Genomic DNA, 14,776 nt, shown 5'->3' with positions numbered 1-14,776 from the left:
GCTAACTTCAAAATGACTTAATTAACCAAAGTTTTAAAAAAAATTACGAAATGATTAGGTGAGAGGAAAGTAACAGTCGAAGTGAGTTTTAAAAAAAAAAAAAAAAATAGGGGATTAAATGAGTCACCCTGCCTTTTTTTTTTTTTTTTTCTTTTTTCTTTTTTAAAATATGGAACAATAAGTTCATTAGAGAAACGAAACATTTGATTAATTTTGTTAATTAGAAAATATTGTTAAAAATACTTTAATGGGTTTGTTTTTTGAGGCTTCCCGTTTCCGGGTAATTATTTGGCGGCACATGGTGGAAGATTCTCGCTACGGTGGGCTCCTCTTTTCAGTTTATTAATAATCACAACCGCGTGACCGAGTCAACACTAGCGAAAAGTTGTTGGTATACAGAGCTTAATTTACAACCTTTTTTTTTTATTATTATTATTTTTTAAATTAACCAAGGAGAAGAGTGTTTAATAGATATATTTTTCTTTGAATAAAGTATTATATTGCAATCGTATTTTGATCATCTTTCTTGACCTTCGTCACTGAGGAGGGAGTTTCTTGTCTGGAATTTCTGAACGTATGTTATATATTCAAAAGCTAGCTAAATATGAAAACTTTAATTTAATTTTCACCGATTAATTACTCTTTTACTGGTGGATTTGCAGGTTATATTGTAAAATGGCTTCTACATCTTCTTCGGCAAACCCCCCTCACAAAAAATACGATGTGTTTCTGAGTTTCAGAGGTGAGGACACCCGCAGTGGATTTACTAGCTATCTTTATGCTGCTTTATGTGAAAAGGGTTTCTCAACTTACATGGATGAGCATAAACTTGAGAGAGGCGATGAAATTTCTCCAACACTTCTCAAAGCTATCGAGGAATCCAAAATTTCGGTAGTTATTTTTTCAAAAAACTATGCTTCCTCCACATGGTGTTTGAATGAACTGGTGCATATACTTGAATGCAAGAAAAATAATGGGCAGATTGTTATGCCAATCTTTTATGGCATAGATCCATCAGATGTACGAAAGCAGAATGGGAGTTATGGAATGGCATTTGCTAAACATGAAGAAAGTTTCAGAGACAGAATAAAGGAGGTGCACCAATGGAGGGCTGCTTTAAAAGAAGTTTCCAATCTATGTGGGCTGGATTCAAAGAATTTCAGGTAATTTATTACTAACGATTATTAATATATTTCAAAATTTTCCTAATATATATGTGGCTAGCACTTTGGATCCTGTTTGAAGAGCTCATACTTTTCTTATGTCTTTTATTATTTTACCTACAAAATATAAAAAAGATTTTTTAGTACAATTTTTAAATGATTGACAGAGGATCGATAAATTGATAAATTCCATTTTAATAAAATAATGAGACTATGAAATAGTATATAATAATAATAATGAAAATCATTGACAACATTAATAACTCTACTTTCATTTTCAAACGGTCCGGTAACAACCAAAACAAAAATAGTGTCAAAAATTAAATAAATCAGCAGTGTTAAAATTGCTCCAGTGTCCCTTTTTTTTTTTTTTTTTTTTTTAGTTTTGTCTTTTTAAACCTAACTTTTTTTATCCTGACGTATATCCTATTTGTCTAACAATATTTATTTATTTATTTTTGTAGGCTTGAGAATGAGTTAGTTAAACAAGTTGTTAAAGATATTTTAGAGAAATTGCCTAAATACCGATCAACATATGAGCATTCAAAGGAGTTGCTTTTCGGAATTGAAAAAAATATTAAGGAAGTTGAATCACTATTATCCATTGGTTCAGAAGATATTCGCATTATAGGTATTTGGGGTATGGGGGGAATCGGTAAAACCACCCTTGCTACCATTGTTTTAGAAAAACTATCTGATGAGTTCGATGGTCGCTGCTTTCTTTGGAATGACAGAAAACAATATGCAACACATGGATTAGATCATTTATTAGATGACGTAGATAATTTAAGGATGGATACCCTAGTTGGAGCGTCATCTTTTATTCTTCACAGGCTTCGACGGAAAAAGATGCTCATTGTTGTAGATGATGTGGATAGTTCAATCCTATTAGATGCTTTAGTTCGAGAATGTCGTCATCGACTTGCTCCTGGAAGCAGAATCATTGTTACATCTAGAAATAGGCAAGTGCTTAAGGGAGTATCCGATGATATTTACAAGGTTCAGAGGTTAAATTCCATTGAATCTTCGAAGCTCTTCCGTTTGTATGCTTTCAAGTCTAATCATCCTCCAGCAATTGATGATGAAAACATGATATCACAAGTGATAAGTTATGCATACGGAAATCCATTAGCTCTTAAGATATTGGGTTCTTCCCTTCTCTCTAGAAATAAAGAAGAATGGGAAAGTGCACTGAAGAAGCTGAAAAGATTTTCAAACCCAGATATTCAAGATGTGTTGAGAATCAGTTATGACCAACTAGATGATAAAGGGATGAAGGATACATTTCTTGACATTGCTTGCATATTTGATTCATCTTTTACTAGAGATTATGCAGAAAGCATATTAATTGATAATCCTTCTGTGAAATCTGATATAACTGATCTAATTGAAAAGTCTTTAATTGAAAAAGGTGAAGTTCTTGAGGACAATGTGCTATTAATGAATGATTTGATACGTCAAATGGGTAGGCAAATCGCTCGTGATGAACGTCAACAACCTGGTAATCGTTGTAGGTTGTGTGATGCCAAGGATGCTTGCTACGTACTGGAAAATGAAACGGTAAGTAGTAAAATGCATTATTAATTCTTCTTATCGAAAAAACATTAAGCACAACCATTTCCATCAAACATATTAGGTGTTTGTACCAAGTTCTCAACAAATTTCCATTTGCATCCTTATCTATAATATTAATGATCGTTCTAAAATGCAGGGCACTGCTGCAATTGAAGTCATATCATTCAACATGTCTGAAATCACACAAAATGTAAGAGTGTGCCCTGCAGCCTTCTCAAATATGTGCAACCTACGAATTCTCAAAGTTTATTGTGACAATATTGGTGGCTATGTGTTTAAGCTGTCCATTCCTAATGGTCTTGATTCTTATCTTTCTAATAAGCTAAGATATTTTCGGTGGGATTTATATCCTTTGAAATCATTGCCATCAAAATTTAATCCTGAGAATCTTGTTGAACTTGCACTTCGTGGCAGCCATCTTGAAAACCTTTGGAATTATAAAGTTCAGGTATGCTTAATTTAATTATATTGTCTTAGATGATAAGTACATGCATACAATGTAAATGTAATCCCAGTGAATGTAATCCCTTTTCTCCCTCCTTTATACAGTCTCTCCCAATGTTAAGAAGGATTGATCTGAGTCACTCCAAGTTTCTCACTCAACTACCAGATTTGTCACGGAGTCCGAATCTGGAAAGAATAAATCTTGAAGGCTGTACATGCTTGGTTGAGGTTCTTTCATCTATTCAAAATCTTGACAAGCTTGCTTATCTAAATTTGAATGGTTGCACCGAACTTAAAAATTTGAAAGATATATCAAGGAGCACAGGGTGCTTGGATTTTATTCTGCATTGCATTGAAAATCTTTCGATGGACATTTGCCAACTGAGTCTCACATCTCAGGCCCACATTTCTCAAAAGTTTCCAGTGAATTTAACACGTTTACTTTTGAGGGAGACAGCAATAGAAGAAGTGGACCCATCAATTGGGTATCTCTCAGGTCTTGTTGAATTAGATATGAGTTATTGCACAAGACTTCAATGTCTTCCAGCCAGCGTTTGTAATTTGAAATCTCTTGAGATGTTAAGCCTCCACTCCTGTTCAAAACTTGAAAAATTGCCTCCCCTTCCATCCGCTCTGCTCCACATGGATCTATACCGTTGTGAAAGCTTGAAATCTTTATCAGAGCTTCCATTATTATGCTTTAGTCTGTGTGCACCATACTGCAAGACACTGGAGAACATATCAACTTGGAGGGCTCCACTGTTACACAATATGAAAATCATTAACCATACTTTTTTCTATGGAAATATTGACTTTTATGGTTGTGAAAAATTGGATCAGAATACACGCAACAGCATACTCGCCGATCGTGCTGTACTTAAACTTCTGTACCGTATGAAGTTTGGGACGAGTGTATGTCCATTTACCTTCCTTTTCTGTTTAACAGGATATGAGATGTTTATTATTTTTCAGCAAGTTGATTAATTTCTCATATTCATGATGCAGAGCTCAAATTTTCCTAATTTTCGATATCCAGGAGATGAAATTCCAAAGTGGTTTGACCATCAAACTTGTGGGACTTCAATGAAAGTTATGCTTGACACAAATTGGAATAATGCCGACTTCTTGGGTTTGGCTTTCTGCATTGTTTATGATCAAAATAAAATTGACCCTGATATATGTCTTGGTATTGGTGGAAAATTCTATTTCAAAACAATGGATGATTATCGTCTGCTGCATGTATATCATATTTCTGTGAGTCTCATGGAACAGGAGGTTACTTCAGATCACCTGCTCATGTGGTACGTTGCAAAACCCACTTTGCTAAGTTCAGAAAAAATGGGACCAAATTGGCTATCTGCTTGTTGGAATGAGGCTTCTTTGCATATCTGGCCTAAATTCCATACTTCTAATGTATTTCGCAATGTCAAAAACTTGGGAAGTGAGTATGGCCAGATTAAGAAGTTTGGTATTCGCTTTGTATACATAGCAGATGTAGAGAGGTTTGATGCAGAAACTAAAAGTGGGAATAAAAGACACTATGATAGAATATTGTGAATCAAGTGGAAGTGAAGCTAAAAGAAAAAATAAGAGATACTTTGATGAATATTGTGGCTTTCTCGATGAAGAAGATGTCAAATGGCATCCTACCATTAAATCTTAGAGTTTCTGAAGTTTTATGTATGTCACTGTTTGTAAGTTGCAGAACAATTGGATGCTCGCAAACCACAGAATACAACAATTCCATGATGCAACTAAGAGAGATGCGTTAGCGATGAATATGATCATGAAACCGGTTAATCTATTGTTGTTGGCTCTGATTAATGAGGAGGAAGAAAATCCCAATGCTAATTCAAGGACAACGCAGCATATTCTGTGATTGCTTTAGGTAAACCAATTTAAAATGATTGTTTTCTTTGCAACTTATTTTGTAGAAGTTAAAAAACTCTGTTTACAACATGCACACACGTTACACAGAGGGGGAAAAAAAAAGAACGTATTGTTACAATAAGTATTTTAATGTATTTTTCATGCATATATTATATTCTTCATTTTGTTTAACCACAATCGGGCATGTCATTTTTTTTTTTTTTTTCTGGCTAGGAAGGTACTGTGTGAGCTATGCAGACAATCTTTAGCTTCACATGAATGGTCTTATACCTTGGAAAGGTTCTCTGTTCCTTTTCAGAGAATCATCTGTCAGTCACACAAAAGACCCTTTCTTTGTAAAATATGGTGGGGGACACTTTATATCTTGACTCATTTCACTTTGACTGGTTTTGTTAATGATTGTGAAAGCATGGAATGTTTTTGGTTTTTGAAGCAAAAGGATTCTAATATTTGGTAAGCAATTTTTGTAGCTTCATTTTCAAGTTTTTCTTATGTGCCAAATAAAAACTAAAGTATTTTTTTCCATAGCAATGGCAATGGTGCGGTGCTTATGGTCATTTCTGGGGAAGTTAAGCTGTATTTGTTGATGGGACGATTTCTGCAAGTATAAAGGTCGTATGTAGTAATAAAATGATGAGAAAGTATCGTTCCCAAGAGATTTAGTTTCAATATTTGACTAATTATTAAAATTTTAATTAATCATGTTTATCTAACCACACAATTAAAATAAAGCAATTGAAATTGAAAACAAGGCAAGAAATTAAATGATGGAATTGTAAATTAAACTTAAATAAATAATAAGAGAAAAGAAATTTGGTAACAAGCATACAATTCAATAGCTTAAATAGAATTAAAAACCTAAGATTTTGATGCAGCATTTACCCTTTCTATATTTAACTAATTATATTTTAAAAACCTAAGAATTACAAAATACCATATTTTATTCAATTTGTAGTCTAAATAAATTACAATTCAATCTAATCTCTTTTTCCAATTTGAATTTAGAATCTATGATTTCTTAATGAAAATTAGAAATTGCTTTCCAAAAATTTTTAAGTTTTCATGCATTAAACCCTCTTTTTGGTGACTATCCAATCCCCAATTAAATTTCCCAATATTAATTAAGGCTTAGGTTGTGTCAATCTAGTGACCAATTTATTAAAATAAACTTTCACAAGTTTAAAATAGTAAGTCTATCCAATACCCAAGCAAATTCCCAAATGCAATAGTATATTTAATAATAAATGTAAGATTCACACAAGCAAATTAGATAAAAATAAAATAAAAATTAATCCATTAATTAAATATCATCCAAGAAGCGGTTTACGAAAATCCTAAATAAAAAACTAGTTACTAATGTTTATAGTAAATCTCATAACAAAATTCCAAGGAAAATCCATAAGGGAAGAAATAATATTCAATAATTAATAAAAACCTAATAACTCCAATGCCTTGAAATGCTTCAATCCTCCTCAATTTAAGCTTTGTCTCTCTAGCTCTTCTTCTTTTCTCTCTAAAATCTTCCTGGGTAATTGTGCCTCCCTTTTCATCTCCTCCTAAGTTAGGTTTGTTTCTTCCTTTTACCCTAGCAAAGAATGAAGATCCATCCTTGTTTTTGATCAAAGATCCTTTCCCTTTTGACACTTCATCATCCATTTTTTATCCCCCGAAAAATGTTGTAAGTGTAAAAAAAATGTGGCGAGGAGCTTAAGGGCATACACTATTTTGGCGTGAGTCCATGCCACTCTCTCTGTGAAGAAAGGTTGCTGGTTGGCGTGAACTGGCCAAAAAAAAGTTTGGAGAGTGAACCATGGCGTGGAGTGTGGCGTGGAGGGTGGCCTTGGGGTGGAGTGGGCTGGTTTGGGCGCAAACCTTAGCGTGGACCTCGGCATGGAGGGGAGTTTGGCCTGGAGCATGGCCTTCTAGCGTGGAGCTGAGCATGGAGCATGGTGTGGACTCCATCTTTGGCGTGGAGCATTTTTCGTGGTTGCCAAAATTTACTCAAGACTTGATCTTTTCTTCAATAACAAACCATTAGCTCCAATCTAAAGCTTAACTTCAAATTTTTCACAAAAAGGCATTAAAAATAAAATAAGGCTTGAGTTTTTAGGTTTTAATCCATAATTAAAAGTCAAATAAGTGGGTAAAAATCTCACTTATCATTTGTTCTACAACTTTTGTTACTAATAGTACTAAATAAGCAGAAGTAGAAATTTCTAACTATAATCATATCTGTGATTCATGTCTATATATAACCTGATTTAGTATAGATTGCTATGTTGCATTTTATTAGTAATGGGCTCCGACAAAGCTTTTGTTGTAGTCGGTTTATATGGGTCTCTCATCTGGAATATACATGAACTGGGTAGGAAGCTATGTCTCTGTCTTTAATTATTAATACGTATGAGTCCTCCAAGTGATTTTCGATATATAGTTTTTACAGGTTTTAACTAATGCTTGACAGAGATTCAAATCTAAAGCATCTCACTGAATATGGGGTAAGTGTTCCTATCCTATAGGCTTTTAAACTTCCCTTAATCTTTCAGATTGTGGGATTTTGTTATTCCTTGTTTTCCTTCTTGTTTCTTTCATATCCTAGAAGTTCTCAGTTTCCCAAGGAAAGAATGCCTTAGATAACAGGCCCCTTAATAAAAGCCAAGTTCCTTATTACAAGATCTTCAAAAAGGCCTCAGATTCTTCAAAATTTGCCCGTGAAACATGCTATAAGGATGAGCACAATTAAGCAACAATCTCCAGCCTCAGCATATTCATCATTTCATTAGCTTTCCTTTTGTATCAATTAAACAGAAATCATCCCAAGAGAAAGGTCTTGAGACAAAAATGCAGATCATCAACACCCTGCAAAATCATATCTATGATCTCAGTTTGAATCTTGATCAGTAAGTTAATATGATTTGAATTGTTTGACTTCGATCATAGTTTCTAATTCAATTTCTCAAGTCCATTACTTGATCTGTTTTGGAGTATCCGACCATATATTGAGAATAGCTACAGCAAACTATCTCTTGTGTTAGCTAGCTTACATAGCTTGGTCCATTTCTGAAGAGCTTAATTCTTTTAAATTTTTTTTAAGGTAATATAACTTTTAATATGCATCAAAAACTAGTTGTCTAACTAATATTCTGTTTGACTCCTAATGGACCTAAACTTAACAATGGTTGAAATCTTATGAGAATGATGAGGTAAGACGAAAGTTGAGTTTTATGCTACTTTTTCTTCTCTGCCTTAAGGAGAACTGAGTGAGTCTATCATCAACTTCCTTTCTACTTCTTGAGGGCACATACTCTGCCCCTATCAATCGCCCCATAAGAAACAGAGATCTTACTGACTATTTTAATATTTACAGATTTTGTTAATTCTAGCTTAAGGTCCATTTTAACAACGCCTAGCTAGAACATGAGTTTTTTTATTTTAACAACGCCTAGCTAACATGAGTTTTTTCTATTATGTACTTTTGGGCAAGTATATTCACATGTTCTAGCAGGGTTTAAAAAATAGTTATATACGCTCGGAGGCCTTGGATTATTTCTTTGTAAAATAAATATGGTAGACGACACTATTCGCACTATATATGTTGACTTACTTCACTTTAACTGGTTTTGTAAATGATTGTGAAAGCATGGAATGGTTTTGGTTTTTGAGGAAAATGGATTCTAATATGTGGTAAGTAAGTTATTCATATGTGTAAATTAAAAACTTTAAATATTTCCTCCATAGCAATGGTAATGGTGCAGTTGTCAAGCTTAAAAAATTGAGCTGTATTTGTTCCACTACTTTTTGTTACTAATGGTACAAAATAAGCAGCACTGAAAATTTTTTTAACTAAAATCTTATCTGTGTTTCATGTTTATACGTAACCTGATTTAGTACTCGTTGCTTTGTTGCCCTTCTGGGCTCCAACAAAGCTTTAGTTATGGTTAATTTATAGGGGTATCTGTGATTCTCTCTTGTGTTAGCTAGCTCACATATACCGTTGGTCCATTTCCTAAGAGCTTATTTTATTTGTTTTTTTTTTTAACATCAAAATTTGTTCCATATATATGGCCCTTGGGAAATGGTCGGAGTATCTTCATCAACTTCCTTAATTTTCTACTTCTTGAGGGCACTCCATGTTAGTATGTGATACTCTGCCTCTGTTTCCAAAAAAGAATAAAGATCTAATTGATCATTTTTCTCTTCATTTTTTTTTTTTTTGAAAGTTAGTCTTCACCCCTCAAATAGAGAGAGAGGGGAAAAAAAAAAAAAAAAAAAAAAGGAAACAGAGGACGCTATTACTGTCCAACACCCAAAATGGATAATCCCATGGTAGATAAAACGTGCTCCCAAGAAAATTATTAATCACATATTAATGAACATTCATAATTATTATAGATTCATACAATAAAACGTACTAGAAACTAATTACTTGATGTTAAAGATAAATAATATGTAATTTAGAAACTTCTAGGAAATTATTAAGTGCTAGATTCTTCATGAAGCTGACCTTAGGTTCTAGAATATACTAGCTTATACTAGCTAGTTGAGTTAAGTTAACCATTAAGTAAATTGTGTGGCTGTAAATTAGGTTCTTTTAGAGTAGTAAAAGTAAGCCAAAAAGCCTATAAACTGAGTTAGCAAAGCTTAACTATGTAAGGCATTTCTCCTCAATCTATTTCCAACACTCGATCTCTCTCTTCCTTTTCATAGAAATATAGCCTTTACTAAAATTAGTCTCCTTCAATAAATCATAAAATAACCAACTCTCCATCTTCATCCAAACACCTTCCTCAAAATAACCCAGGACTTGAAACTACTAAATATTACTTAATAAATAATTAATTAATTACCAGCATGACCTTGATGCATTGGAAACTGGTTTCAGACCTTCATATACTACTTATTAGCAGTGGGGAAAATAAATATTTTACCAAAAATTAAATGGAAAATGAATGACAAAAGATTTTTTTTTTTTAAATCATAATGACAATAATTTTCTAATATAAAAGTGAGGAAAGCATGGCTTGAATCTAACTAAGGGTGTGGGTATGGATGTGAAGAATATACAATTGGGTCAACCTCATTCATAGTAAAAGAAATAATGTAGACGATAGACAACTACAATTGTACATGACCAAGGGAGGGTAACTTGTAGTACAAGAAAAGAATTTTCTCCGAAAACCTGGCGAGTGTAAAAGGAAAAATAGAGTTTCAAAACATTAATTCACTCATGGAATACCAGACAAGCCAATATGGATGGTTCATAGAATTTATTTTTCCTCTTTTGTTTTTTTTTTGGGGCTTGAAGCTAAAAGTTGCAATAAAGAATTTTTTTAGCCTAAAAAAAAAAATAATAATAAAATAGAAACGAACGAAGGAAATGAGGTTAGACAGCAGAATCGCACATATTTATATGTGGACATGTTATCATACTACCTCTGAAAGTCTCGTCCAAAATTCCCATCATAAAATTATAATTAAGATCCTCCTTTTTTTTTTTTTTTTTTTTTTTTTTTTCCCTGAATGAAAACAAAAATGAAAACTCTCTCTAGCAATCTCTGTCTGCCCCTCCCGTTCTTGCCGTGGCCACTGATCGAGCAGGATTCACAAACTAAGTACATGCACTACAATCTCTCAGATTGCAGTCAGTTAAATAAAATGTTAATTACGAGCTTCTTCTTTGATCTATATATCTGTATGTGTTTTTTCCTTTGCCTCCTGTAATAATATCCCTATGAGTTGTCCAAGTCTGAAAATCTTATGAGGGAAATTGATTGCCATCTGAATTTGTTCTCGTATATTATATTTTTACTTTTTATTTGAATGTAAGTATATTAAATATTTTAAAACTGTGTAAAAAAAAAAAATCAATGAAAAGTTTTTGTTTTGCAGATGAAAATTAGTATATTGATTCAAAGAATCTACTAGAAAATATTTGCAAAGCATTTTCTGTTTCTGGAAGGTTCTTAAATTGTTCTTGCAACTAGAAGATAAGATTAAACTAAGAAGAAAAAGAAAAACTCTTTGTGTACATGGTGGTATATATGGGAAATATGCACGTGGTGACTAGCAGGCCAAAAACAAACATGATTTAAACCAAATAATAGCTTATCTATGGTGATGACGGTGTTCTTGATCATCTTCATGTTTCAATGTCTCCAAAGATTTTACCTCTTGTGTCCATCTGCCTCGTCTCACATGCAAAACCCTTTCCAGTTATATTTTTGGAACTGTTTGATGGGGAATTGCCTCAAAATGTAAGGTTCCAAGGCAGGGACTTTGAGTTTTTCCCCAACAGTCTCTGTAATTTAAGAAAATTTGTGATGATAAGCTATGGCTCAGGCTGATCTGAACTAACAATTTTGTCTGCAAGAACATTATAAAAATCATATTCGTACAGACAATCACCATTGATAGTTTTGATATTGAGTTTACAGCAGATACAAAGTCCCATATTAGGCTCAACTTTTTTTCTGATCATTAACAATGCAGAAAGCCAAACCTAAGAAGTCCTCAGTGTTCCTTAGTGTTCTAATATGGAGGAAGCATAAATTAGGCTTTTTAAACTTCCATTGATCTTTAAAAGTGTGGGAGTCTAACTTATTCCATATGTTCTCTTTTTCTTTTCTTTCATACATGGTAGAGTCAGTTTTCTATGGAAAGAAAGTCTGAAATAAAGCAGGCCATAATCAGAAACAGGTAGCTAAAATCTAAATCGCAGGACATCCCGACTATCTAGGCACCCGCTAAATGATAAAAACCCCCTTAAATCTATAATATTGTTAAAAAAAATAAAATAAAAATACGAGTACATCTGTCCTGCCAAAAGCCATACAAACTGCTCAAACAACCCAAACATGGACTCCCTAAAGAGGGCATGAAAAATAAAAAATAGAAAAGAGCATACCCACTGGCCTCATTAAAATCCATGAACTAAAAACACCCAATGAGAAAATCATCATGGAAAAAAGAGTACCAGTAATACAAGACACCCCCAAAGAAAATAAAAAAACCCAAAACAAAATTTATGAGAAACAAAAGCTCCTATCTCCCCAGATGTCATTAACATGACCATGGAAACAAATCGAAGAAGGCTGAAAGGACCAATGTTCCATCGATGAAGAAGTAGTCATTTTTTGACAAACCATCAGCCACCATGCATCCCTCACTATAGATATGAGTCACTTTGAAAGCAATTGCTTTATCAAGACAAACAGACCATTCGCTATATAAACTCCAAGGAACTTGCAAAGAAAAACTCAAAAGTAGTTGAACAGCATATGAAGAATCACTCTAAATCCAAAGACAAAGCCAATCATAAAGCTTAGCATACTTGGCAACTAAAATAACATCCTGAATCTCGGCCTCAAAAGCAAAAGCAGAAAGAATAAGAGACCAAAAACACCAATATATACATGAAAAATCCAACAAAATACTTTTCATTACAAATAATAATAATAATAATAATAATAATAATAATAATAATAATAATAATAATAAAACCAAGCTTATTACTGCATTCCAAAAAGGTGGTCCCAAGTGAAAGGTCATGTAACAAAAAATAAAGATCATCATGATAGTGTAATGACACTTTTGTTGCTGTCTTAGTTGCTTTTTGATGTGTAATTGTTTTATATTCAGCTTTTAGCTAAAACACTATTGTATTAGGTAGCCAAAGTATGGCTTGTCGTTTGGTGGCATGATTAGTGCAATAGTAGGTGAAAAGTAGGTGATTTATTGTTGTAAGCTTGTGTTTATAAATTTTTGTCCAGAATTGAATGAAATAAGTTTTCACACCAATTCACGCTTCTTGTTTTCTTTCCTTTCCTTTTGTTGTGTTTTTTGTTCCAAAAATCCAACAAATAGTATCAGAGCTCTAATGATCTTAGAGGGGCTGTGAGTGAAATATCAAAATATATATATATATATATATAGAAACCTTCCTTCTACCTTACCTTCCTTTTTGAATGGCTTCAACTTATTTTTCTGCTCCATCACCTCCCATATTTTCTGGAGAAAACTATGCCATGTGGTCTATAAAAATGAAAGCTTACCTTCAAGCTTTTGACTTGTGGGAAGTTGTAAAGACCGATAGAAATCCTCCCCCTTTGACAGCAAATCCCACTATCGCTCAAATAAAGCAACATAGTGAGGAGGTTGCTAAAAAGTTTAAGGCTTTATCTGCCTTACATGCTGGTGTTTCAGAAGTGATGTTCACCAGAATTATGGCTTGCACTACAGCCAAAGAGGTTTGGGACAAGCTGAAAGAAGAGTTCCAGGGAAGTGCAAGAACAAGACAAATGCAGGTACTAAACTTGAGGAGGGAGTTCGAAACTTTAAGACTGAAGGATTCTGACTTGGTAAAAGACTTCATTGACAGACTCATTGTCAGGACCCGTCCAAGATTCCTCCTCGGAACCCTAGACAAGCCCTGATCCTAGGGAAATACCACCGAACCTTCCAACGGAAAATCCGGTAGCACCTCCCCTAAGGGTAGGACTAACAAAAATTTCCTACATAGAAAACACACTTCTATATTCATCCCCTTATTCCTCCCACATTACTACAATGTAATTCCACAAATTTGCAACACTCCAAATTAATAACAGTAATCCAGTGCATAATTAATACATAAATGTCCAATACAGTATACAGAGCATTATACAAATAAATATGAAATTAATACAATAACCGACAAAGAAGTAATACAGGATGGAGAGGAAAAAGGAAAGGAGATGCTCCTTGGACTTTCGGCAATGAACTGAGACGTCGGGCTCGCCCCGGATGATCGACGTCACCCAACCTGGACCTAGGGGAGCAGAATTTAAAAATATGAGATGCTAATCATCTCAGTGAGTGACCCTATCTACTATACAATTATAATACCACGATAATTAAGTAGATAAATAATAATTAATTGAAAATAATATTTTCTCTCAAAACCCTTATGATTCTCTCGGTTGGAAAAGTTCCCTTTTTAAAACATTTTCACAAAACCCTTTACTCGTATTCCCCGAAAACCAAGACATCAATTTATTCAACTAAATATCAAATAAAATATAATAAGACAAGCATCCAAAATGTATAATTAAAAGAAATTAATTTATTGAATAATTAAGTAAAGGGAAAATTAAACCAATTTAAAATCCTCATTCAAATAAATACCAAAAACAGTATTAATTATATTCTTAATTCCAATATAATTTCAAAATATTTGTTTTAAAAATCCAGTTCTGAAAATCACTTGATGCACCCACTATATACCAGTGGCGCCAACAGTACCCAGTGTCCCGAGGTACCACCAGACAGGAGGTTATAGAGAGAAACCGGCATACGGTAGCGTGACGTCCCACCGCGCCGCTGCAAACAGGCGTCCCGGCCATGGAGGGGCGGCCTACCCTCATCCGATGGCAAACACAGGACAACCCCATAAAATCACCAGCGCTACTCACACCCATCCGCGCGCTAATCACATCCGTGTGCACACTAACCATATCACATATAAACAGAACACCAGTACGTGTATGGTGCATCTAAAAATCATGAATCAATACATCTCAAAATCTCAAATTTTCCATAAATATACCGGGTTTATCCCATCCAATTAAACCCGTAATTTTGCACAATACCTTTATAATCATCGTCATAAATTCCATGATTTTCAAATCCACCAACTCCCAAATTCACCAATTTAAATATTCAAAATT

At 33.7% G+C, this 14,776-nt stretch overlaps 1 protein-coding gene across 5 annotated transcripts; it reads left to right on the top strand.

The window, feature by feature from the left end:
* Positions 1 to 371: 371 nt before the first annotated feature.
* LOC112493426 (disease resistance protein RPV1-like) lies at positions 372 to 5,718 on the top strand. Of its 5 annotated transcripts, XR_009639287.1 has the most exons (8): positions 373 to 574; positions 663 to 1,163; positions 1,628 to 2,723; positions 2,875 to 3,186; positions 3,288 to 4,094; positions 4,188 to 5,070; positions 5,286 to 5,525; positions 5,601 to 5,716. XR_009639287.1 is itself a non-coding variant. In XM_060818084.1 (6 exons), the coding sequence occupies exons 2-6, from the start codon at positions 676 to 678 to the stop codon at positions 4,267 to 4,269; spliced, it is 2,754 nt and encodes a 917-aa protein (XP_060674067.1). In that variant the 5' UTR covers positions 372 to 574; positions 663 to 675; the 3' UTR covers positions 4,270 to 4,401. The 5 variants fall into 5 exon arrangements, 2 of the variants coding, with proteins under 2 accessions (XP_060674067.1, XP_060674066.1); XR_009639286.1 differs by having other exon boundaries at positions 5,290 to 5,718; XR_009639285.1 differs by having other exon boundaries at positions 5,286 to 5,718.
* The last annotated feature ends 9,058 nt before the right edge of the window (positions 5,719 to 14,776 follow it).

Source organism: Ziziphus jujuba, chromosome 6 (assembly GCF_031755915.1).
Source record: "Ziziphus jujuba cultivar Dongzao chromosome 6, ASM3175591v1".
Classification (NCBI taxonomy): Eukaryota; Viridiplantae; Streptophyta; class Magnoliopsida; order Rosales; family Rhamnaceae; genus Ziziphus; species Ziziphus jujuba.
Note: the sequence above shows the minus strand (reverse complement) of the source record. Positions and strands in the feature narration are given on the sequence as shown.